The sequence below is a fragment of the Cornus florida genome, unplaced genomic scaffold, assembly GCF_030987335.1.
Source record: "Cornus florida cultivar Cherokee Brave unplaced genomic scaffold, ASM3098733v1 CherokeeBrave_3.0.0_Hap2_Chr08, whole genome shotgun sequence".
NCBI lineage: Eukaryota > Viridiplantae > Streptophyta > Magnoliopsida > Cornales > Cornaceae > Cornus > Cornus florida.
In genome coordinates this window covers 2,876,377-2,902,606 of record NW_026775578.1, presented here as the reverse complement: position 1 = coordinate 2,902,606, position 26,230 = coordinate 2,876,377, and the positions used below count along the sequence as shown (strand labels likewise).

General features: G+C 36.9%; 3 protein-coding genes across 3 annotated transcripts; 2 read left to right on the top strand and 1 right to left on the bottom strand.

The window, feature by feature from the left end:
- The first annotated feature begins 619 nt into the window (after nt 1–619).
- LOC132268902 (histidine-containing phosphotransfer protein 1-like) lies at nt 620–3,973 on the top strand. Its single transcript, XM_059769813.1, has 6 exons — nt 620–1,046; nt 1,146–1,276; nt 1,391–1,459; nt 1,602–1,673; nt 3,127–3,199; nt 3,693–3,973. The coding sequence occupies exons 1-6, from the start codon at nt 984–986 to the stop codon at nt 3,741–3,743; spliced, it is 459 nt and encodes a 152-aa protein (XP_059625796.1). The 5' UTR covers nt 620–983; the 3' UTR covers nt 3,744–3,973.
- A 2,580-nt stretch (nt 3,974–6,553) lies between these two features.
- LOC132268901 (probably inactive leucine-rich repeat receptor-like protein kinase IMK2) lies at nt 6,554–8,402 on the top strand. The gene has a single exon (XM_059769812.1). It carries the CDS (start codon nt 6,969–6,971, stop codon nt 8,184–8,186), a length of 1,218 nt encoding a protein of 405 aa, XP_059625795.1. The 5' UTR covers nt 6,554–6,968; the 3' UTR covers nt 8,187–8,402.
- A 3,241-nt stretch (nt 8,403–11,643) lies between these two features.
- On the bottom strand, nt 11,644–25,672 carry LOC132268900 (LEC14B protein). The gene is given in 11 exon segments (XM_059769810.1): nt 11,644–12,062; nt 12,464–12,524; nt 12,845–13,003; nt 14,400–14,577; nt 15,671–15,746; nt 16,781–16,957; nt 17,716–17,793; nt 18,761–18,880; nt 19,131–19,268; nt 24,689; nt 24,809–25,672. Coding segments are annotated over 11 exon segments (1,473 nt in total). The 5' UTR covers nt 25,099–25,672; the 3' UTR covers nt 11,644–11,867.
- Nucleotides 25,673–26,230: the final 558 nt, after the last annotated feature.

Sequence of the window (26,230 nt, the reverse complement as noted above, 5' to 3'; positions counted from 1 at the left end):
TGTCTTTACATTCTTACAACTATACTTGTGTGTGAGTATTTTACTTGCTGTGTGTTCTAGGCAACAAGTGTGAGTTGGCTGAGCTAAGTTAGAAATTCAGGGAAAAGTTGTTCATATTTCTGACTTAGTGCCATCACTGGGCCACTAAATTCGTGTTCAGAATTTATCCATGTGACATCTACCATGGTGATAATTTTTTTATATTATTTTACCCGAATGGCCCCTTTTGCATCTCCAATTGGTAACATTCTTTATTTTCGTTAAAAAAAAAACCATTCTTACACGAGCCTATTCCTATCCCATCTATGCTCTTCCTCATTCAATAATTTTTGTTGTATTAATGAGAAGAAATCCAACACATAAAATCAATATAGAGGATCAAGAAATCTAATGATTATATATATTTTCTAATGAAATACATGAACATCAGACTTTCGTGGCAGACACGTGTGTGCATGTATTTATATACTTTTATAATACACACGAAAGATACAGGAGAAAGTGAGTGGCGTACGTGGAAAGTGGTACTGTTGTAGACGCCAAATGTGGGATGTGACTTCCCATCATAATCGTATATGGCCGGTGGGGGTGATAAAAAAGAAAGCATGGTGCGGATTCTGCGTAGAGACAGAGCACAAAGACAAGCCAATGGAAGAAAAAAGCGATTTTATTTATTTATTTGTTAGTATTAGGAATTTAGGATTTAGTAGTAACATATATTATTACTAAAATATTAATTAATTTTAATTTAAGGATTGAATTGTGTGAGGCTCTCTTTTACTCAACACTGGGTTTTCAACGAACCATTAATAATCATTCAATCCCAATCAACCTTTTGAGAACACATCTATGATTACTTCCATATACATATAATATCGTGGGGTGGGTCTAAAGATCTAGTAAAAGTTCTAGTATTCTCGTCTGATCTGAGTGTGTGAAAAAAAGATATAATAGTGGGACAAGCAAGCTATCGCAGCACAATCATGGATACCATCGGTCAGTTGCAGAGGCAATTTGTCGACTACACATCATCTTTATATCGTGATGTGAGGGTTTTCCGAAAATGATTCTTTTTTTTCATGTTTTTTTTTTTTTTTTTAGAATTTGTTCTTTTAAAATGATGGATTGTTTTTGGTTGTGTTTAGGGTTTTTTGGATGATCAGTTTGCACAGCTTCAGAAACTGCAAGATGAGAGTAACCCAGATTTTGTTGTTGAAGTGGTGTCCCTTTTCTTTGACGATTCTGATAAGCTTCTCAATAATATGGCCACTGCTCTGTGAGATTCGTTAATTTCTCCATCTTCCTTGTTTTCTATTTCTTTCTTTTCTATTGTTGGGGATTTTTATTTCAAGAGATTTAGGATTATTTGGGTTCTTTTCCGATTGTACAGACAACAACAAATTGTAGACTATAAACAGGTCGATGCCCATGTCCACCAGTTCAAGGGCAGTAGTTCCAGGTATTTATTTATTTATTTATTTTTGTACCTTTTCTTTTCCCCTTCAAAATCCCCTCTTTATGGAGTCAAATGACTGATTTGATCTGATTTCTTGAAAATACTTGTAATTTTATTTTTAAAATTGTGTTTTTATTGGTAACAGCGTAGGCGCACAGAGAATCAAAAATGTTTGTGTTGCCTTCAGAAATTATTGCGAGGAGAAAAACATCGAAGGGTGAGTTTACTTTAACATTCAGCATCATCTCTCTGTTCCATCACCACCCATATATTATATGGAAATTGTGCAAGATGCTTATTGTGTATCTAAAAGTTCATTGATAAATCACCCTAGTCTGTGCAGAAAACCTAGTAATTCATGCATCATATGCATGAATGTTCTTCACAACATTAACAGCCTCATTCCTCACCTTAATTTTGATGAAGTATGTTGTCCTTGTAGACTATCAATTTGTATGATCTTGCGTGTGAGATTTACGTGGGTTCTATGATGATTGTAGTTTATTTTTAAAATAAAGGGAATACCCTTGATTTGAATATAAAAAGAACGGGGTATGCAAGAATGAAGTCACACGAATATTACCATATATCGTGACAATATTCTGTCTATGAAGCTCAACCATTGAACTTTGTCAACTGTTGTCATTGACTAAGCCAGAAAAAGATTTGAGAGGGGGCGGCCTTGGACTATAATTAATAAGATAAAAATATATATATATCAAATTACCATAATAAACTGAAGAGCTTTAACTTAATTGATATTTTCATCTAAAATTGCTGATACTTCCATTTCAAATATTTTTCAGGTAAATACTTCAATTTCAATTATTATCAGGCCAACATATTAGAAGCAATTCAAATTAAAAGAATTCTAAAGTACCTTGTATTCTTAAAAAAAAAATTTAATTTAGAAAGAAAAATAGAAATTGGAACCTAGCAAGTTTAATGTGATTGATCTTAGATTATTTTGGTAGACCAAGATGGTAATTAAAGACGATCTTAGAAAATTTGTAGTCAACCCATATCCAAGAAGACCAACATATTGTGAGGTTTAAAGAGAAAAAGAGAGAAAGGATGACTGCGCTTAATGGTTCAACTGTCTTCCTGACTTCTAAAACACATATGACAACGCTCGCCAGAACTCTCTCAGCACTAGAATACCATTGATTAAGTAAGGAAATATATTTTTTGCCTTTCATTTAGGATTTTAACAAACTTTCTTTTTCTTTGTAACATTTAGTAGCAAGGCCTTTTCTAAAACGGTAACAAGCTCTATTCATTTGAACTTCAAAAATTGCAAGCATGGTATGGTAGTGGACAGTTGTATGATTGTTGAAATCTATTTGATTCTAATTATTTTATAAACTATAATTAGTTAGCCGTTTGAGAACAGTAATTGTTCTCCTAGGGAATTTTTGTATATTTTCCCTTAAATCCATAAGGTAAACCTGAAATTTTTCATATTATTCGAAAAATTGTTGAAATAGACCTGGTATTTAGTATGCTCGTAACCTAAACTTGAATCATATGGTATTATATGTAGGTTCCAACTAGTATATTTTTGGGTGTCTTGTGCTTTTATGTTAATTTAACAACAATTGAGGCTTCATGATTATAATGGTGACACCAAATGGTATTACATGGGATGGCTGAAGAATATGACATTGCAGGTGTTTTACATGTCTGCAACAAGTGAAACACGAGTACTATCTCTTGAAGAGTAAGCTTGAAACTCTGTTCAGGGTAAGTACACTTTTGAATAGTTTTTTTCAGTATACTAATAATATATATATATATATATATATATATAGAGAGAGAGAGAGAGAGAGAGAGAGAGAGTTTTTTTCAGTAGGATGACTTTGATAATCCAATGAAAAGGATCATTTAAATCCTGCTACCTCTTTTCTCAGTTGTTGAACATTCGCTCATGAAAATGTCAGTTTTCTTGTTTAAACTCCATTAGTTTTTCTTTGAAAAGGGGCATGTCGTTCTCTAGCTTTTCTGAAACCCCAATATTTGTGGAGCATCCAGTGATTTATTCCCCGTATAAATAAATATGGAAGGAATTTTTCTTTCTTCTGTTTTTCATTGGTTTTTTGTCTGTTCCTTTGTTGCTCATAGACATCCTTCCTTGTTTAAACCCAAATTTTTGTTTGAATGTCCGACCATCAACGTTGTCTTAATATATATATATATATATATTTTTTGCGTAACCTTTTTTGTCTCTTAATTGTAGCTGGAGCAACAAATCTTGGCAGCTGGTGGGTCAGTTCCTATGATGGCATAAATAATATTTGTTTTCACCCCATGCTGGCAGAAACAGAGAAGATTATGAATTTTTGTAGCTAGTGAAGCTGTTGTACATAAGATAGAGATGGTGTGAATAAACATTTCTGCCTCTCATGCTGTCCCTCAAAACTACTTATATCCAACACTGGAAAGAAGCATAGAATCTTGTTTAATGCTGAATGTTTGATTTGATCAGGATATCAAATGGGATGATGAGATTTTCTTTTATTGGTATTTTGCTTTGGTTTCATTGAAATCACAGCTGTGCCGTATAAGGAAGGTCCACTCTTAGTGGCTGGGCCTATTCTTGGTCTGCTTGCAATGTTGCTGTTAAAGACATCTGGGCCTATTCTGGATTGTACTTCCTCTGCACATGCTTGTGCTCTTGGGCTTTCGTACCCCCTTTTAGGCCCATCTTAATCTCTCAACAACTTTTCAACTTTGGATTTATAATATAACCACGGTACTCGGCCCGCATCCTTTTCTTCTTCTGTTTTTTGTTCCGTTTTTGGTACCGGCAAATACGGCACAAATTCTCTCATTATTAGAGTCGTGACCTCTCTATGTTAACTTTTGGATTGAAACAGATTCTTGGTGAAAAATTAAATGAATAATGATAAACCTCCCAAATCCAACTCTCACAATACAGAGCACTTGATAGGTTCACACTATTGGCCTTGCTGCCTTGGTACCTTAATTAGGGTTGTGGAAGGTCTGCCACAAACCCCTAAACGCTTGGCCCATTCAAAATGCCAATTGCTCGCTCTGGCTCCAAACTGCATTTGACACTGTATAAAGAGATTTCTACTTTTCAGCATTTTTGTAAAATTTGATTTTTTTTTTTTTTTTTGTTTGACAGTAGTGATATCAGACTTCTGAGAGTACCCTCTAATTCATCACCAAACACATGCAGTCTTCTCATCCCACATATACCGGGCAATTAAATTCAAGGTTTTAACAACTCGTTATAGTGATTAGAGAGCAATGTTACAAAATTTGAAAATTTTCTTTTGACTACTGTTTTTTTTTTTCTTTTTTCTTTTTTTATAGCACATTTTGACTACTAATTTACAAGTGAGAAAGCGAATGAGGCTTGATTATACTATTTTTTTTCATTTGGAAAGCAATATGTTACTAACATTTATGAGGTTGGGGCGAGAAGAATGTGAAATTGATGATGTGTTATGAATTGAAGTAAATTTGGAGGTTGGGTTGCCAAATTCAATTGGGCCAGAACCTGACCCATTGACTTCATTGCATTGGTTGGAGCACCCGAACCAACTCTTTACATTATGGGGTGAATGACAAATTGACGCAACAACGTATTTCCCATTTAATGTAATAAATATATTTATTGATATTCCCCACAAGGACCATACATACCAGCAGAATTTACGTTACAAGTGCAGTACTCGTGAGCAACAACCTTTACCAACCCAACCATAACGATTACAGTACATTATTTTTTCACTGTCAATCAAAATTGCCATGTCGTGAAGACGCCAACTACTCTTACCTTAAAAGCATGTTTGGTGAAGAATAAACTTGAACACCATTTTCATTCACTATTCCCTTTTACCATCTGCGTGTAAAAAAAAAATAGGTATGTCTCCGGATCTTAATTTAGGATTACAAACTAATCGAAAAACAATGAAAATTCATAAAAGTTTCAAAACAACCACTAACATTTATAGTTCAGTGATCTCTCATTTGTTTAAAGTTAAAGGTTGAAGGTTCAAATCTTTATTTTAAAAATTAGAAATAAATTTGTTATTTATCAAGAAAAAAAATATTAGAATAAGATGTTTCACCAATTATACAAACTCTTGGGCACACCTATATTTGAACTTCAACTCAATATTTTAAGTTCGTCAAGGAATCGAATCAAATCAAAATTGAGTGAGAAATGAGCTGTCATTACTCAACTAAATTTGGTTAGATTCATTTGCAACTTTAAACCTTCCTCAATAAATCGTTTTTACTCCCTAAGAGCTTCTCCAACCGTTATATATATTTTTTTGTGTAAATTTGACGTGTCATGATGAATTTATACAAAAAATTTGGATTATTTAATTTTAGCTCTAACGGTTGTTTTTATACCTTTTGTATAAAAATATATCTCCTAATAATAACCAATCATGTGTCATGTCAGAACCTCACATAATTTTTACAAAACTACTTAATATATAATTGATTCTTTAATGGAATGAGAAAGAGAAATGAGAAAGAGTGATGAGAAAAGAAATATATTGATCTAACAGTGTAAAAATATTGTGTACAATACACAACCCTTTTACACATTCATGATGTGACAATGTATTTTAAAAGACTGCTAGAAATAAAAAAAAATTTACACATTATAAGTAACAATGTATATTTTAAATATTTTAACAAACCGTTAAAAATATTCTAAGAATTGTAATTTAATGATACTTTCTCTTGTGAACATGGGAGTTTAAAACTTCACATGATGTTTGAGTTTTTAGCTAAAAAAAAACAATAATAATAACCAGCGCGCTGATGCTGTATTGCATGGCCCAATGAAAGTGGACCCGTCCATTGGACTTGGGTCAGAGCAAAGTCTGTTTAAAGTCTGATGTGGACACACCGGAAAGTGCAAGAATCAGTTTCACTCCTCAAAACGACAAATGACCGGATGACCGACAACTGTCTTTAATCTCCTCTTCAAGACTCGAATTGCCCTTATCATACAACCGGCTTCTCACCTGTGGTTGACTGATTATGTGGCAACTCACTAATGTTAGTGAAATATCCGGCATGCCGAGTGTGCTGACATGTCAGCACGAGGCTCAGGCTCGTGCTTCCTTCCACGTAGGCTCGTACAACCGTTTGGCCTCCCGAACCTAATCCCCATAAAGACAAAAATGAAAAATAATAAAAACATAAAAACAATAATAAAATTGCAGAGTAGATTAGTATAGTCATTGCGCTTCTCTGAGACGCCAAAATAATGAAAAACGAAACTTCACACACAGATAGATAGAAGAAGCGTCAAGAAGAAGCAGAAGATCAAGAAAAGTTTTACTTTCTCTACAAGATATATGACTTTCTCTCTCTAAAATCACACACAATCTCTCTCTCTCTCTACCTCCATTAAAGCTCTTTACACCCATTTCCCACCAAAAATTGGTAGTTCCTGATTTTCTCTCCTATAAAAACTCTCTTCAGTTGAAGATTCGAGTATACTAAAAAATCGCATTCGATGATGATGAAGTGGGTGTTGAGAAAGAAAGCGATGTTGATTATAGGTTTGGTTCACTTGTTATCTCTTCTTCAATTTAGTCTATTCACAAATGCAATTTTGGACCCTCACGATTTCTTGGCACTACAATCCATTCGAAACGCCCTAGAAGACATGCCGGGATCGGACTTCTTCTCCACATGGGATTTCACGGCGGAGCCCTGCGACTTCGCCGGCGTGTATTGCGACGGAGACAGGGTCATCGCTTTGAATCTCGGTGACCCGAGGGCCGGTTCGCCTGGTCTGACCGGACGCCTCGATCCTGCAATCGGAAAACTCTCCGCTCTCGCCGAGTTCACCGTTGTCCCGGGTCGGATCATTGGCGCTCTGCCTGAAACTTTATCTCAGTTGAACAACCTACGGTTTCTCGCCGTCAGCCGGAATTTCATCTCCGGCGGGATTCCGGCGAGTCTAGGTCAGCTTCGTGCTCTACGAACCCTCGATCTCAGTTACAATCAACTCAACGGAAGTATTCCTCAGTCGGTCGCAGGTCTACCGGCGTTGTCCAACGTCATTCTCGGTCACAATCGTCTCTCCGGTTCGGTCCCGACGTTCGCGTCACAAACCCTAACCCGCCTCGACCTCAAGCACAACGCACTCTCCGGTTCTCTCTCACCCACTTCACTCCCTCCTTCACTACAGTACCTTTCATTGTCTTGGAACCAATTAACCGGACCCGTGGACCGGCTCTTAACCCGGCTTAACCAGTTGAACTATCTCGACCTGAGCCTGAACCGGTTCACGGGTAACATTCCGGGCGATTTATTTACTTTCCCGATCAGCAACCTTCAATTGCAGAGAAACTCATTTTACGGTCCGATTCAACCTGTTGATCAGGTGACAATCACGACTGTTGATCTGAGCTACAACCGGTTGTCCGGTCAAATATCGCCAATGTTCTCGAGCGTACAGAATCTATACCTCAACAATAACCGGTTCTCCGGTCACGTACCGGGCAGTTTGGTGGACCGGTTATTGGCGGCGAGCATACAAATATTGTATCTACAGCATAACTTTCTTACTGGGATTGAGATCGATCCGACGGCTGAGATTCCTGTCAGCAGTTCGTTGTGTTTGCAGTACAATTGTATGGTCCCACCAGTGCAGACGCCTTGCCCGTTGAAGGCTGGGAAGGAGAAGACAAGGCCTACTGGACAGTGTATCGAGTGGAAGGGGTAAATTAGACAATTCATGCTTCCGCGGGAGGGCATGATAGAAAGAGAAGATGAATATAGGTTTCAATTTCTTTTTTATTTATCGTTTTCGTGAGAGTTTTTTTTTTTTTTTTTGCAATTCATTTATTTATTTTTGTGATAATTTGGATAATTTCCAAATTTAAATTGTTTGTGGCTTTGTGCATACTTTGATAATATATATTGAAGCAATTTAGAATGAGTTGTATGTTTCTGTTTATATATATATATAGATATGTTCTATGGAGTATGTTTTTGGGCAAAAAGAGATTTGTGCTAAATTGCTAATGCATGGTAATTCATTAGGAATCAAAAGTCTTTATTTATTATTCTCTCGTTTTTCTTTTACTAATACACTTATAAAGAATTAAGTTCGCCTAGGTGCAAATTTTCATACTGATACGTGATGTTCGGCTGTTTTTATTTTTTCTTGCTAAATAAATATTCGGCTGTTAAAGGAGGATAATTTGCATTTTTTTTTGTAAATTAAGGATGCTTGTTGAATATATATATATATACACACACACACACACACTTATTTCCTCCCATTTTATAGTTATGGAGAAGGATCATCTGCTCATATTATAATTGTGTTTGGGCTTTTCATTTGCACGGGTCTGCGAATAACAATTGTGCAATGGGACCGAATGATATGAAATAAAGTGTTTAAAAACTATGATTCATCACAAACTTGTAGGTCAAAAGTATACATGTCTTCCTTAGAAGTAAGATTTTCCCCTCCATACCAAATTGCATGATTAAAATCTAAAAAAAATTCTCCACTTTTAAAAAAGTAACTTACTTACTTAGCGTGAGTATCTAGTCCTTAATGAAATCTCGATATGATTTGATTGGGTGCTCAAATTTCTTTTTCCATTCCGTAAAGTATCATTCCTTAGTTATTAAGGATGTTGGACAGTCCAAAAGCTCGAAGTTGTTCTTTCACACACACACACATAGTTGTCCACAATTGTTGTGTTGAGTCATTTGAATCATTTTTTAATTAATCATTGGCCGGATACAGTCCTTTCATGTCACATGTATAAAAAAAAAAAACGGAGAAACTTCTGTGAGAATGGTCTCAAGGGAATACACACTCTCAATCTCTAAGATGTGAAGCAAGAGTCTTTTACATTATATTATTCCCTTGAAAGTCAAATATATATCCTTCTATGCCAATAAAAATACAATGAAAAAAACATTGTCCAAAAAGAAAAAGAAAGTGACAGAAAATAACAATAGATTTAAAGGGTCAGATGAGATTATTAAGCTTGGGGCAGAGGGAACAGTGCAATGTGAATAGTTTAGCATAAATGTGAAAGAAAGAGGGCAAGAGGCACCTTAAAAGTCTTAAATCAACCTCTCAGTGTTCAGAGTTGTAATTCATTTATTAATTGGGGTAGTTTGGTGTATTCTTCTTGGGTCTTGGCACTTGCCAGAAGGTTAGAACCCATTTTCCCTTGGTGAATATTTTTACACCTAAAGGTCAAACTATGCTTCCTGAAAATGTGTGTGTGTGTGTGTGTGTATTATATATATGTATGTATCTCTCTCTGTCTCTCTCATTTATTTAGGGCTTGCTTTGCTGATGGGAAATACCAATGCATATTAAATGGGTAAAAGCAACCAAACCAAACATGACTAACTAGGGTGGTTTTGGACATGGAAGAGCCAGAAATATTTTCCCACTAATATTCAAAGTGTGTACGCTACAAGTTTTTTTGGTACCCAATCACTCTTAACTCCAGTTTGGATCATGTTTTGCTTTTTTTGGTAGCTTTTATGAGAGAGAGTACCATTTCAATTTTCAATACAACCAAGCTATATGGTGAGTCTACAATATTTTTTTCATGGTGTGAGCAGTAAAAAAAGTATTTTCATCGACACAAGTGCTTCTTTATTTACCTATCTCTCACTTTATTTCACAATTAAGAGAAATTATCTTATATGGCTATCATAAGGTGGAAAAACATTACCCAATCACATATAGTGACATCTCACCTCATTTCCTCATTTGGCGACAACTCATTTTTAAACCGGTAAACATGGAAAGTGTAAAACAAGTAATATTTGGGTGGTACCCTAGATTGTGGTGACATATATAACCTTCAATAAATGAATAGTGACTATGGCAATAGTCACGTGAGTTTATTTTTCCCCTATTATTCTATGCCCACTACCACTTGTCTTTTATACTAAATATTTATAACTCTACCAAAGTAGGGGCCCTCATTGTTTATGTTCCCTAATTAGTTATTTACTGTTTTGTTCAAGAGCTTCTTTTCCAGGTGGGGCCTTAATATTTCATTTAGTCTCTCTATTCACGTGTATTGGTGAGGGGCTGTTTAACTGAAAATTAATGTGGACTGTGGGGTCGTTGGATAACTACCTGCTCAGCTGTTAAACAGATAAATGAATCCATAATTTATCTCCCATAATGTCTGCTCTTTTGGACATTAAGCTAAATTGTGATCATGAAAAAATTATTATAAATATATCATCATAATTCGACACATAAATAAATGTGTAAATTTTTTTTTTTTTTTGATAAGTAAATATGTTAATTTTAATTTACGCGTTAGGTTGCAATTGGTCTTGATAGTCCCGAACTAAATCATAAAATTGGGTTTCGCCTACTGACTAATGATTATATGACTAATGATTATACCAGACAAAAAGTCATTCTTTCTTATTTATTAGTTTTATTAATCTTTTAATTGAAATTTGATGTACTAAATAGTCTTCTTCGGCGCACTTTCTCAGAGAACACATCCAATCATCCATTATCCAACTCTAAATTAGAAAATAAAAGTGGCATAAATCTAGATTACTAGAAAAAGCCAAGCAACCCTCCAGACATTACATGCCAGAAGTTTCCTCTCTCTACATTTTACGAAAAGAACAATAACTCAAAGACTGTCCCTACCATCTCTCCTCTGCTATTTTACTGATCAACTATCATACCCTCAAATTTTCATGAAACAATATTTTCGACAATTTTATCTTCTACATTTTATATATCCTGTATACGTGAGTCTATCCATATTTAATACCCCAGCAGAAAAGTAGAAATTCGAAAAACTCTAATATTAGCAATAATTCACAACGCTTGATTTATACTGCAAGATACCATATAATAAGCTCATGATTAAAGAGGACAATGAGGTTCTTGCAAAAAGTACCAAATAGTAGGGATAATGAGGATTGTACTTCAAGTAACAGAAAAACTTATGGTTGCTTATTTTGGGACCCAGTAGAGTATGCTTTTTAGCTTTCACCAAGACATAGACCACCATTGATAAAGGCTTCAAAAAGCATTAGCCTTAACCTTATTAATTAAATTAATTAATTACTATGATACTTAAGAGACTTGTCTAGGCTTCTCAAAGCATTAGCCTTAACTTTATTAATTAATTTAATTAAATATTATGATACTTTAGAGATAGCAGCCCTAAAAGCTAAATTCTCCATTTTTTCAAGAATGACAATACAAGGAAAATAGTGTAGAGAGTGACGATAATATGCACAATTAATGGGGGGTTTTGTACAATGACATTATTGGGAATGAAAATAGCCAAACCATTTTGCATACAAGTTACATTTTCTTATTTGATCAAGTAAGATGGACATCATACATTAAAATACTTACAGATATTAGGAGCAGTCTTCAAAAATATTCATTTCTCTTCCGGATATTCTTCTAGTTCAAAGTGGTTGTTGCTTCTCCATTCCCAGGGAATTCCCATTTGACAATATCCCCATCCCATGAAGAGCTAACCAGCATTGGGTAATTTGGGTGCCAACTACAATCTCTGACAGTCGATTTATGGTGCTCGAGTCTGCCAACTTGGGCTCCGGTGACCTACAATAGTAAGGTCCCCAATATGAGAAAAAATAAATGGTTTTAGGGTAGGAAAAGGATAAGCATTCCAAATTGAGCATGCCATACAACCCCATCTGGAAGGAAAACCAAGACGCCTGTGTGGTGGGCAACATGAAAAATGTTATCAATTTCTATCCAAACATAGTATTGCCATAGTTCATCTTTTCTTTTGGAACAGGAGTAAAAGCCTAACAGGATCTTTTGTTTAATAATGATTATGATCTCCTTTCATGTAACAAACAAGTGCAGATCGAATTAAGTACATTTCAACTTCTTGCACTCTCACCCAAATGATGAACTCTGGTCTGTCTGTCGTAGATTACAGAAGTATAAAGCAAATTTTATAAGGAAAAAACAGCTAATAGAATTTTATTGCATACCACGTCATAAATATAAATGAAAGTATCGTGAGATCCAGTGTAGATGTACTTCTGACCGGTGCTGCAAATCATTTCAAGACCAATATCAGTACTGGCAGACGGGAAATAAAGTTCCTGCTAGGTAAAACTGCGATAAAAAGTTACACAAGGCTGCTTGGATATTGATACAAATTTGGCTACTTGACAAATGACAAAGTCATATAACCATTTGCTACTCATTCAAGTAATTGTAAATTTGATAGCCACATTAGTTTTAGATGAAAAAACCAAAATGACCAAAGAGTACTACTAGAATTAAACAAAACCTTATAAAATTAAAAACAAGAAAGAGAAATCAAAACCTAGTTTTTTAAAGAAAGAGACATTATGGTCAGTGCTCACCTGAATGTGGGGGAGAAGTAGCAACGGATGAGAGTACACAATACTGAATGACCTTTATAGGTAGCCAGTGACTGGTCAGATGGATGTTTCAGTTTTCTTGCCTCATCTGGGTAGTTCATCCATCTGTAATCCCATTTATAATTCCTAACTCTTGGATTGCTGAATGAATGGATAAACAAGTTAATGGGGATTCATGTAAGCATTTTGAAATGTATTCAGTGTAAAATATTTTAGAAATTCGTAAACTACACTATGGTGCAACCAGACCTTACTCTTTAGTTGAGAGAGAGAGAGAGACGTATAAATACTACTGATTATTAAAATGAATGTACATATTGAGAGCATGTATTCTATTCCACCATAGTACAGTGGATTCAGTTTATTACGAAGATATATCTCTTTCCTCAATTATACTAGATGTGCAGAAACATGGGGTTTCTGAAAATTTCTATAAATAAAATGATAACATTATTTTGAAAAGGCACCTAAAACTAGTCATCCATTTCATTTTCATGGAATCTGACTGAATGGATTTTATTGCTCGTGAAAGATCACTGACAGATCCAAAGTAGACCCATCTTCTTTTAAGACTCTGCATTGAAGAATAAAAATTTTGAACCTTCATAGACTACAGAAAACAAATTGGAAGAGTTCCTTCATATGAAGACATCAAAATACCTAAGAAATTCACATAATTTAAGCATCTCTAAATCCCATTGTCCAGTCTTTTGCAATATTTGCTTCTTGAACATGCATCCTTGTCAACCTCTTCAATTTAGTAATCATCTCACCGTAGTGGTCACCATAGATACTGTGGTCAGTCCAAATATCAAGAAGACGAGCCTTTAAGACATAATTCTACAGGCCTTCATGTCATGTTCTTGGAAGCAACATAAAAATAAAAATAAATGATAATCTCCAGCCTCTAGTTCAAAACTTTTATGAAATTTAGCAACATTTTATACAACCAATAGAAAATTTAGAATTATCATATCAAAATATATGGGAAAAAAATATAAGTATCTACAGTCAGTAATAAGTATGCATTTCCAAGCAGATGATCTAATTTATCACTACAATTAAATGAAAACATAGTGGTCACTAGTCTTCGTCTAATATTTATTTCCCCAATGATTTGACTAATTCAACGGACAAAATACTTTGACAGTAACTTCATATGAATTCAAAACAGGATAGCTTTCTGAAATGATGAGAATTAGGAGTGAGATATCTAAACAAAAAAAGTACACAACTCAATGTTTTCAGTGATATCCCTAGTAAACTGCAGAACTTGACATAATATTAACTAATATTTATGACAGAATTTCTAAGATTATTTGGTAAGTTATTCCCCCACTGATTGCTAATAAGGGAGTCTCCTATCTTAGAGAATCTTATAGAACCCAATGATTTTCTTCTTGTACATTAATATCATGTACTACATCCCAGCTCATTCAGGAGCAGAATATAATAAAACATGAATCCCCTAATTAAAGTTGCAAATAAATAAAGGATGAATTTAGCGCAATAATTTGAAGCCTGGAAATGAGCATACCCAGTAGCATTAGAGGACATTCTCCGGATATCCCAAAGTTTTATGGTCTGATCTTTACCATTCGAAATGAAATAACAACCATCTCCACGGCTGTCAATATACGTAATGCCTTCTAGGTGTCCCTCTAGGACCCCTGCTGACTTGCCTTTGGCTTTAAAGCAGCGTCTATCTCATACCTGTAGAAAATAACAAGTTATCTTCCATTTATTGAACAAATATGACACAGCAAAGAATTACAGTCACTTTTTTATAGAATGGAAAAAAACGTTTTATTAAGTTCAGAAAGTTGCTCTTCAAAAAAAATAAATGGAATACTCTAGTGACAAGTTGTCACCTCCCACCACCAACATCATTAAAACTTGTCCAACTCATTCTACCATCTCCTTCGCAGTTTCACTCAATTCTGTACAAGTTCATGATCCTTGTCAAATTAAATGAGTCCAAGCTATTTGACAGCATCATATTCCTCCCCAAACCCCGCAATGGCAGGAGCCTTGTGCACTGGGTTTGCCCTTTTATATTCCTTTTAGCTCACCTCCTTTAAAAACCCTTCAAGATTCACCACCTCATCATTTTCACAGGAGATAGACACTGGCCTTCCTACAGGAACTATGACTATTAAACTATAAAAGTCCTGACCTATTAAACCTATGGTTATCGTGGAAGGAAAGCAATGGCCATGCTGAAGCAGCCCAAACAACAATTGCCTGTAACTGCTATCACACTAACAGATTAAATAAGTACAGAGTCAGAGTTGTCATAGTCGCAGAAATACAAGTATCTTGGTGGTGCGGAAATATTACTTGTCTGAGTTGTCTCAAGAGAATCTGTAGCAAGTAGCATCTGACACATGGAAATATCAAACCTGACTCACTGCTCGCATAGAAATTATTATGTTTATTCACTTCCTATCCTCTACTGACTGCTGACACACTGGATAAAACTGTGACATGCATTTGCTACTAAATGCCTTGTGACAATTATTGATTAAGCCAATTTTTCATAATATTTTTATAATGCAGAAAAAGGAACTAAACAGAAAAATTGATTTTAAGTGATCATTACAAAGATTGGCCCAAACATATGGACACTAAGTGAAGTTCTGTTTTTGGGGAAGAAAAGTTATTGTTATAGCTATAAAGAAAAAAGAAATATTGCATTGTTAAGCCATAATTAGATTTCCATAATATATAATCGCCCCAAAATTGTCAATTATATAAAATGAAACCAAAAATGCAAATGCTTAAAGGAAGAATGCCAAGATGATAGATTACAGAGATTATCATCACTACCAGAATAAATAAGATGGCCGCTTTCATCCGCGAAACATACAGTATTAACATCAGACTGCATCAGGAAACAAATATATTCAAATAATCTTCTGCCAAAAAGCAAACCTGGAGAGAGCAACAAAGGAATTGTAATAACAATGCAGATGCAATATAGAGGAGATATAGCTACATAAATTGAGGATCAACGTTTCCAGATTGCACCTCTTAGCCAAATCTATGTACACCACAATCGTAACATGACGAGTGAGTTGTGTGCTATTTTAGATGAAGTTTACATGCAGGATAGACGTGGCGAGAATAATGCAAACAAAGTGATGGAGCGGACTATGAAAGTAAAGGATAAAAAATAAAAAAAAATAAAAAAAACTTCAAATCCACAAGTTCAGAGAACGAATTCTAATATGTTATTATTTATTAATGAACAATGAATGCATAATGATAATATGCTATACCTACAACCACTATTTATAAAGGTAGAAGAATCCTAGAAACAGTCCAATTTGGCATTGTTTCTAAAAATTACACACACGCACAAAAAAGGTTCCAAATGATTAAACTAAGATAACTACCACGTTTCAGATCAATCCGAATCCGTTTAGACATCCAACAAAATATTCAACAGTCTTCCTATAGCACTGAAAAAAATGCAATTTTGGGCCCTAAGAGATGGAATTTGCCAAAAAGGGCTTAATCACTGGCTAGCATAACTAGTGAATATTGATCGTTGGACCGTTTCCAATCGAAAGCGGGGATGAGTTCGTTGAAATTGTAACAAAAAAATGTTAGCATGCCTGTTTGACCTTTTGGTGGTCCAAAAGGTCATATAGGTTTCGCCAATCAATTCCACATCATAAAGCCAATGCATACATGATTATGTTAATTTCTGCCCTGGTGCCAGTAATTTCACTTATGCTAAAGCTCTGTTTGGTGAATGAACTTCCAAGATAAGCTCATTTGCTTCTAGATGATTGCCTTAGACTTTGGTCATCAACTCGATGCAGATATATGGCAGCAATCATCCACCAAAACAGTTATGTAGCTCAACTAAGAACAATAAAAGATGTATGCCTAACAAGATGGATTCTTTACCTTATGTGCCAAAATTCGAAGAGAAGGCTTATTAGCTTCAAGATCATAAACATATATTGAATTATCACTGCTTCCAGCTACAAGTTCACGCCCATCTGTTGAGAATTTCACAGAAAAGATTCCAAAAGAATATCTCACATCCTTGTCAGTGGAAAATTCTAAACCATCATGGATCTCCTGCATAACAAACAGGACCGAAATATGAAGCAGTCATTATAGTACGAGGAAAATAGAACCCAAAATATTTTATCTTCTCTCAAGAAAGATAAAATCCAAGTACCTGAATATCACTTGAAGGATGACCAAACAACAACGTTGCAGCAATGAAAGTGGTGTACCTTTTATAATATCAAAAATTCAAGTCTCACCACTAACATCCTATGGACCAGAGAGTCAATGTGCTAAGACAAACTTAAATTTTCTATACCCAAATTCCCTTCAGCTAAAAAGAAAAAAAAATAATGAAAGGAAGATGGAAAACAGTCAAAGCAACACAATATAGGATGCAATCATGCTAATATTATTTTTTCGGCCAGTCAGATTGACAAAGTGAGATTGCTGATTGCAAAATTCACCGCTCCACAATCCCCAACTAATATGCAATTAAAGTGTCCTACCTGGATTTACATTGTCTTCAAAGCCTTGAAGAAGATAATAATCTCAGATTTGAACTGAGACACAATATTTTAACAAATTTTCTCCCTTATATAGGTTCGAATAATCAAATATGTTTCTTTCTTTCTTTCTTTTTTCCTTCCGATTTCCAATTTCCCATGAAAAGAAACTAAAGTGAAAATCAATAAGTGGAGTTAAAATATGACCGAAGTATTAGCCAACACATAATTCATATTTGATTCTATAAAATACAACAGGTCTTCTTTCCCTAGTGGCTAAATCTACGGAATTCAAAAACAGACAAAATTTGAGCTTCATACCGTGATGTTTGCAAGGGACTCTGTTGCAGCAGAACCAATATTAAAAATATGGACAACAGGTGACATGCTAGCATAAACCTGCAATAACAATTTCCATACTGAGAGTAAGATATTTTAAATATATATATATATATATAAGAAAGAAATGGAACGAGAAAATAAAAAGATAGATAAGCTTCATGCCACCAACAAACAATTATGTCAAGGAGAAATAAATTTATTCAACTTGGAATGGTTAATATTATGCACCTAAGTAGAAAAAAGAAATGTTAAGGTCCTATAACTTGCAGCTGAATAAAATTGCAGATTTCAAGAGAACGGAGTATTTTTTTCTAAATAAATATTCATCTGAGAAAAATGAAGTATGTGAGTTTGTTGTGCACCTAGGCACGTCAACCCTACACGAATAAAAAATTCATTCACATAAAAAATGTTTGATTAGAAAATGATTTGATGAAAGAAGAAAAAAAATGAATCAGAATTTATCCATGATTAGACAATATATAATTAATTTCAATTTAAACACGAAAAATATCTACATTTTCATTGGCCATTTGGCCAAATGAGGTCCTGCAGCATATATTATGACAGAATATTTGAGTAGCCAAGAGATTGACTTGTTAGAGACAAAATTACTGAGAGAGAGAGGGAGGGAGATTGAAGTCTATGGCTTCAAGTTTAAATCATAGCAAAATAATCAACCAAAAAGAAAAAAGGGAAAGAAAAAAAAAAAGGTCAATTTTATATTAGAGGAAATGAATAATCAGGTGGTCCAATTTGGTTGAAAAAACAGTACGCAAGTTGAGTAGTTGTCTAGTTTAGGACAATTGAGCAGGTCTTGATTTTCGTTTTATAATACTACTTTAACTTTGCTCCCTGATTTATGAAAAAAAATAATATTATAAAAATGTAAATCTCATTGATGAGTCTAACTTTCTTAGGTCTCGTTGAAAGTGGATAAATACATTACTTTCGAATTGTAAGATCATGGGATCTGCATTGGTCTTTTAACAGCCATAGTTGACATGATAGCACTAGAACTTACAAGATAGCGTTGATCGGGGGAAAGAGATGTGTCAGTGACCGTCCATCGTAAGCTTTTGGCAAGTATGTTCTTCTGAACTTTCCACCCTCTATCAACGTTATATATTTTAATGTGGTTTCCCTGTAATATAAAATAATACTAAAAATTATATTTTGAATAACATACCACAATCAACAAGAATGGGCACAAAAAGAAAAACAATTAAACTTTAAAAATTAAATTAAATACGATCCAAAACAATAGTAAGCTCCATTCAACTGAGTGTAACACACATATTTGACTCAACGAACTGAACTGTTTATTTTCCGGAAATAAAGAACAATATAAAGTGTATGCTTCAAATTCATATTTCATATCAAGAGATTGATACCTGAAACCCAGCTATGAAAAGGGAACCATCAGCCGAGAACTGTGAGATATAAGCCCGGCTTCTCATTTGGTCAACCACACAAGGACCATTGACAGGCAGATATTTACTTAGAACATGACAACAATTTGCAGATGAGAACTGATGATTATAATTTAATTACTCGTGGATAGGGGAAGATCGTTAAAGTAACGCGCTATCTCATAAGATTGAGATAGGCTCTACAGACTAAGATAAGAACTACGACTAAGATAAGGGTTACAGATTACGATAAGAATTGCAAAATACGATAAGGATTAGGCCAACAGATTATGATAAGGATTAAGGACGACGTAGACGCTACGTAACATCCTGACCCAAGTCCTATAAATAGGGAGGGCTAATCGACGTTTGGAGGTAGGCAAAAAACCCTAACTCAGACGGCGCCAACTGTTGAAGATGGATTCTCCGCAACCCGGATCTGATCTGACTTCCTGAATAAAGAGAAGAAAAAGTGATCCTACAAACACCGGTGTGTTACCGGTGGAGTAGGCTCCGACGAACAAGTCAGTGTGAATGATAATCTCTCTGGAGAAATCGAGATATTGAGTTAGGGTTTTTTGCCTTTGACGAGAGGGCCAATCAAGTCCATTCCCCATTGAGCAAATGGCCATGGTCCTGACATGGGAGTCATCTCCTCTGACGGTTGTCTCGGGATGTCGGCAAATCGTTGACACTTGTCGCACTTTTTAACGAAGTCAAGTGCATCTTTCTGCATGGTGGGCCAATAGTATCCTTGTCGGATGGCCTTGTTTGCAAGTGACCTACCCCCAGCATGGTTTCCACAAACTCCTAGGTGGATCTCCCTCAAAATGTAGTCAACTTTCTCGCTAGAAACGCATCGTAAATACGGCATGGAGAAGCTTCTCTTGTAAAGCACCCCTTTGATAAGCGTATACCTAGCTGCCCGCATCTTGACCTTTCGAGCTTCTGCTCGGTCTGTTGGTAGCACCCCATCCTTGATATATCTGATGATAGGATCTGCCCATTCCACACTCAATATCGCTTGTTGCACTTCAATTTGTCTCTCCTGAGATATAGATGGTTCATCCAAATATTCCAGTGGTATATTCTTATTGATCTCAGGTTCTAATGCAGTAGCTAGCCGGGCTAAAGCGTCTGCTTTCCCATTCTCTTCTCGTGGTATTTGATGAATTGAGAATCTTTGGAAGTGATTCTTTAATTCCTTCACCTTTTGTAGATAACTCTTCATCTTCTCGTCTCGTGCCACATATTCCACTTGAACTTGTCCAGCGACCAGCTGGGAGTCGGTGTACACCTTTAATTGCTCAACCCCTAGGGCATTTGCCACTTTTAATCCTGCTATCAAGGCTTCGTACTCTGCTTTGTTGTTGGTTGCTTTGAAACCAAACCGAAGTGCGTACTGTATATTTTCTCCCTCTGGGGAGACAAGAACAAGCCCGGCTCCGCTAGCCTGAGCAGTAGATGACCCATCCACGAACAAGTCCCAGACTAATTCTGGGCCCATCTGCTCACTTAAACTTGGTTCTGTCAAAAATTGGGGTTGTTTCTCTTCTTCTGGAGGGGTAAACTCAGCTAAGAAATCAGCCAACACCTGAGCCTTTACTGCTGTTCTTGGCTTATACTGAATGTCGAACTCCCCTAACTCTACTGACCACTTCATCAGTCGACCAGAGCTTTCTGGCTTATGTAGGACCTGTCGAAGGGGTTGATCTGTTAGGACCACTATCGTATGCGCTTGAAAGTATGGTCTCAGTTTCCTAGCGGACACAATTAAAGCAAAGGCCAACTGTTCCATCCTTGGATATCTTTCCTCCACACCCCTAAGCACTTTGCTCACGAAGTATACTGGCCTTTGGACCCCTTCTTCTTCTCGTATCAGAGCTGAACTGACAACTGTCGTGGAGACTGCAAGGTATATGTATAGTTCCTCTCCCGATATGGTTCGAGACAGTAGTGGGGGAGAACTAAGGTATTGTTTTAGTTCTTTGAATGCCTGCTCACATTCTGGGGTCCATTCAAAAGCCTTCCTTAGTACACGAAAGAAAGGTAGACACCTGTCAGTTGACCGAGAGATTAGCCTACTCAAGGCAGCAATCTTCCCTGTTAGTCGTTGTAGATCCTTGGTTGATCTTGGCGATCTCATGTCAATGACTGCTCGGATCTTCTTTGGATTGGCCTCAATTCCTCTTCTGCTTACCATATATCCCAAGAACTTTCCTGAGGAAACCCCAAAGGCACACTTGCTGGGGTTGAGTTTCATCTTATGACTCCTAAGTACCTCGAAGGTCTCCTGCAGGTCAGTCAAATGGTCTTCAGCTTTTAAGTTTTTCACCAACATGTCATCAACATATACCTCCATGTTTCTACCAATTTGATGCTTAAACATTGCATTCACTAGCCTCTGGTATGTTGCACCAGCGTTCTTGAGCCCAAACGGCATTACTTTGTAACAGTACAAACCTCTATCAGTGATGAAGGCCGTTTTTTCTCTATCTGAGGTGTACATAGATATCTGGTTGTATCCAGAATATGCATCCATGAAACTTAATAGTTCGTGTCCAGCCGTTCCCTCAATGAGCATATCGATTCTTGGGAGAGGAAAGCTGTCCTTCGGGCAAGCTTTGTTAAGGTCGGTGAAATCCACACATAGCCTTCATTTTCCATTTGCCTTCTTCATTAGGACCACATTTGCCAACCAGTCGGGGTAGTACACCTCTTGAATAAAGTCGGCTTTTAAGAGCTTTTCCACCTCTTCTGATATAGCCTGATTCCTTTCTGGAGCAAAAGTCCTCCTCTTTTGTCTGACAAGTTTGAAGTCAGGATTTACATTTAGGCGGTGCTCCATGATAGTGGGGTCTATACCCGGCATGTCTTCATGTACCCATGCAAATACGTCTTGATTCTTCCTGAGGAATTGAGTAAGTTCATCTTTGATACCTGGGGGGAGTAAAGACCCTATACTCACTTTTTTCTTGGGCTTACCAAGGATGACCTCTTCTAGCTCCTCTGTAGGTTCCGCTCTATGAAAGTCTGGTCTATCTTTCCCTTCCAGCCCTTCAATCGTAAATGCCTCTTGCGATTTTATTTTTCTGAGAGAGGCGACATAACATTCGCGAGCCATTATTTGGTCCCCTCTTATCTCTCCCATACCATATTCAGTTGGGAAACGCATCAGGAGATGGTAAGTGGACGTGATTGCTTTCATAGCATTCAATGTCGTTCTCCCCAGAATAATATTATATGATGATGGGCAGTCCACCACTACAAAGTCCACCATTACAGTGACCTGCTTTGAATTGGCTCCTGCAGTGACTGGAAGGGTAACTGCCCCCAGTGGATATACTTTGTCGCCTGAAAATCCCACCAGTGGTGACTTCATGGGTCGGAGCTTCTCTCGGCCAATTTTCAATTTCTCGTACGCCCTAAGAAATAGTATGTCAGCCGAGCTACCATTGTCTATTAGTATTCGTCGAACAGTGAAATTAGCAACGACCATGGAAACTACCAGAGGGTCATCATGGGGCTGGTGAATTCCCTTGTCATCTTCTTCAGAAAATGTTATGACCGGCTCCTCAACTCGAGGTAATTTGGTTGGAGGACATGTCATTCCAACTTCATTCACCTCTAAAAAACTCCGAATTCTCCTAGCATGAGCCTTCCGAGCTGAACTCGTCTCACCACCACCAGCGAAGCCACCCGATATAACTTTGATCTCACCCATTGGTTGGTGTTGAAGAGGGCGATCATCTCGGCCCTCCCGGGCTGGGTTGGAGCCTCCTTTTCCATTTCTAGTAGTGAATTTGCGTAAATGACCTTTACAAACAAGGTTCTCAATCTGGTTTTTGAGGTCGAAACAATCCTCTGTGTTATGTCCATGGTCCCGATGAAACCTACAGTATTTATCTCGAGACCTCTTTGTTGGATCAGCTTTTAGCTTTGGTGGCCATTTCAATGATGCGTCATCTTGAATCTGCAGAAAGACTTGCTCTATAGATGTATTTAGGGGGGTATAGTTATTATACCTGCCTGGGCTCGTTGGGCGGCGAAACGATCTGTCAGCCTGGTTGTTTGAGAATTTCTTGTACTTCAATTCCCTTTCCTCCCTAGTGCTAGGTGCTGGCCTCTTCTTATCCGACCTCTTATCTTCACCATCTTTGTTTTTTCGTGCATTCATAGCATCGTCAGCGTTCATGTGCTTCCGCGCTCTAACCATCAACTCTGTCATGCTTGTAGGGGCTTCCTTTGATAAGGAAAATAGGAACTTAGAAGTCTGCAGTCCTCCCATAAAGGCTGTGAGGGCAACCTTGTCGTCCACCTCTTCAACTTGCAGCATTTCAGTGTTAAAACGACTTATGTAATCACGAAGGGACTCTCCCTTCTGCTGCTTCACATTAAGTAAATGTGTTGCTGGTCTCCTGTGCTTCTGCCCAGCGATGAAGTGTCCTATGAATTGTTTGCTCAACTCTTCAAAGTTTTCAATGGAGCCTGGCTTTAATTTATTGAACCAGAGACGAGCCCAACCCTTGAGTGTGGTAGGGAAAGCCCTGCACATAATCTCGTCCGGTACGGCTTGCAAATACATAAGAGCTTTGTAGGTCTCCAAATGGTCGAGAGGGTCCCGCGTCCCATCGAAGCTCTCAAGAGTTGGCATCTTGAATTTCCTAGGTAGAGGACAACTCATAACAGCTGGGCTAAAAGCTAGGTTAGTCTTTTGTACCATATCGTTCACTGCAGCCTGGCCCTTCCCTTTCATCGCTTGCATGACATCGTCAACCTTGGCTTTCAGATCTTGCAACTCTAGATCGAACTGAGTGGCGTCCTCAGTCTTGTCTCCAACATAACTAGAAGTATCCCCACGGAGCCTGGTGGTATTCCGTTCAGGGGACCGATGGTGATGGCTCCTCTGTTGACCCCCTATTTGACTAAGCTCAACATCGTTGTTAACCCTACGTGAGTCATCGTTGGGTACTTCACTGTTTCTCTCCTCGTTGGGGGCGGCTAAGCGTTGCAGAATCATCGCATTTTGCTGGACTAACTGGTTCACCAGTTGTTCCAACGCTGCGACGCGTTCCTGATCATTTGGGACGACGGGGGGTTGCCCCGTTGAAGTCCCTGCATCAGAAGCCTGCAACCCTTTGCCCTCGCCAGCAGCCAGACCAGATCGCAATAGAACCATGCTTTGTTTAGAGAACAAAAATAAGTTCCCACAGACGGCGCCAACTGTTGAAGATGGATTCTGCGCAACCCGGATCTGATCTGACTTCCTGAATAAAGAGAAGAAAAAGTGATCCTACAAACACCGGTGTGTTACCGGTGGAGTAGGCTCCGACGAACAAGTCAGTGTGAATGATAATCTCTCTGGAGAAATCGAGATATTGAGTTAGGGTTTTTTGCCTACCTCCAAACGTCGATTAGCCCTCCCTATTTATAGGACTTGGGTCAAGATGTTACGTAGCGTCCACATCGTCCTTAATCCTTATCATAATCTGTTGGCCTAATCCTTATCGTATTCTGCAATTCTTATCGTAATCTGTAACCCTTATCTTAGTCGTAGTCCTTATCTTAATCTGTAGAGCCTATCTCAATCTTATAAGATAGCGCGTTACTTTAACGATCTTCCCCTGTCCACGGGTAATTAAATTATAATCATCAAGAACCTCCCTCTTCCTGAATAATTACCTTCTCGACCCGTCAACATTTTAACAGGAGAAACCAGGAATTCCCGCTTACCGGGTAGGACTCGGCTCAAATGTCCATGGGGTCCTGATCTAAGTTTTGTGAGCTGAGCAATCTCATAGTCCAAATAATTCAATGGTTCTTTAGATGTATGATATCCATCAACTTGGGAAGTGGATTTACCACCTTCACACAGTTTTGAATCTGTCTTCAATCTACTCATAGCATAACCCAGGTCGTTAATAGCAACCTCCCTGATCCTAAAATACATTTTAATTCAAAACCACCACAGAGAATCCCTACACATAAGCATCAAATCATTTCCAATTGAGTTCTGGTCTTTTAAATCCTGCAAACAAGCCATGGAATAACCCAGAATATATATGTGTAAGGATATTATTATATTTGAATATGCAATCAATCAAGGTTTCGTGAATAAAGTTAATTTCTTGTATAGAAGATGATATAATCCTACAAATATTATTTGAAGAAAATATGAGAAATGAACAGAAAGATAATCCTATTTTATTTTTAAATATTTTATCAATGAGAATTAGAATATGTTCAGCTAAGTTAAATAATTCTACTAGCCAAAATTATGTGAATGCTACACTTTACATTATGCAGTACTCTACATTCTTCAACCCAACAGAACCGGAAAATCTGTTCATAAATTGGGGACCCTAAAAAAGCAGATACAATCTTCAACCCAACAACCAAGTTTTAAAGTGAATGAACCAAGAATTAGACAATTCAACAACAATATTTATAGAATGACAAAAGGGTAAACTTGGAAAAGATGAGAAGAAAATGAAACTGTTCAAACTCAATAATAGGATGATAATGTCTCACCTTGTTAGATGATACTAAGATCCGAAAATTCATGAAGATATCTAGGTGGGCCTTTTTAGATTTGTTTATTGGTTTATGGTGAGCAAACAAAGTAGAATATATATTCTTTCTTTCTTTTTTGGGTGTCGTTGTCGGTCGCTTGTACTGTGAAAAACTAAAACTAACCAGCGTGGTGTTCTCTACTTCGCAAGATTATTTTGTGATTTTGACGGGAGTGGCAGTGATAGAAATTCCAGTTTAAGAGGGGGAGGGTGTGAGTTTTGGGGTGGCCTCACAATTGGGCTTGGTAGGTTTGATTTGAATGGACAGGGAGAAAAGAAAAGAGGGGGTGGGAGTGTGTTTGGGTGGGTTAAGTGGAAGAAAAAGATAGAATAGGGATAAATATATTTGCATTCTTTTTTAATTTGAGAAAGATAGAAAGAGAAATGGTGAATTATTAATACCAAAAATACTCTTTACAAATTAATATATAAAAAAGTTATTTTATTTATGTCGCAATTATTTAAAGAAATATTCTTCTTGTAAAAGAAAAATAAACAAGGTCTGATTTC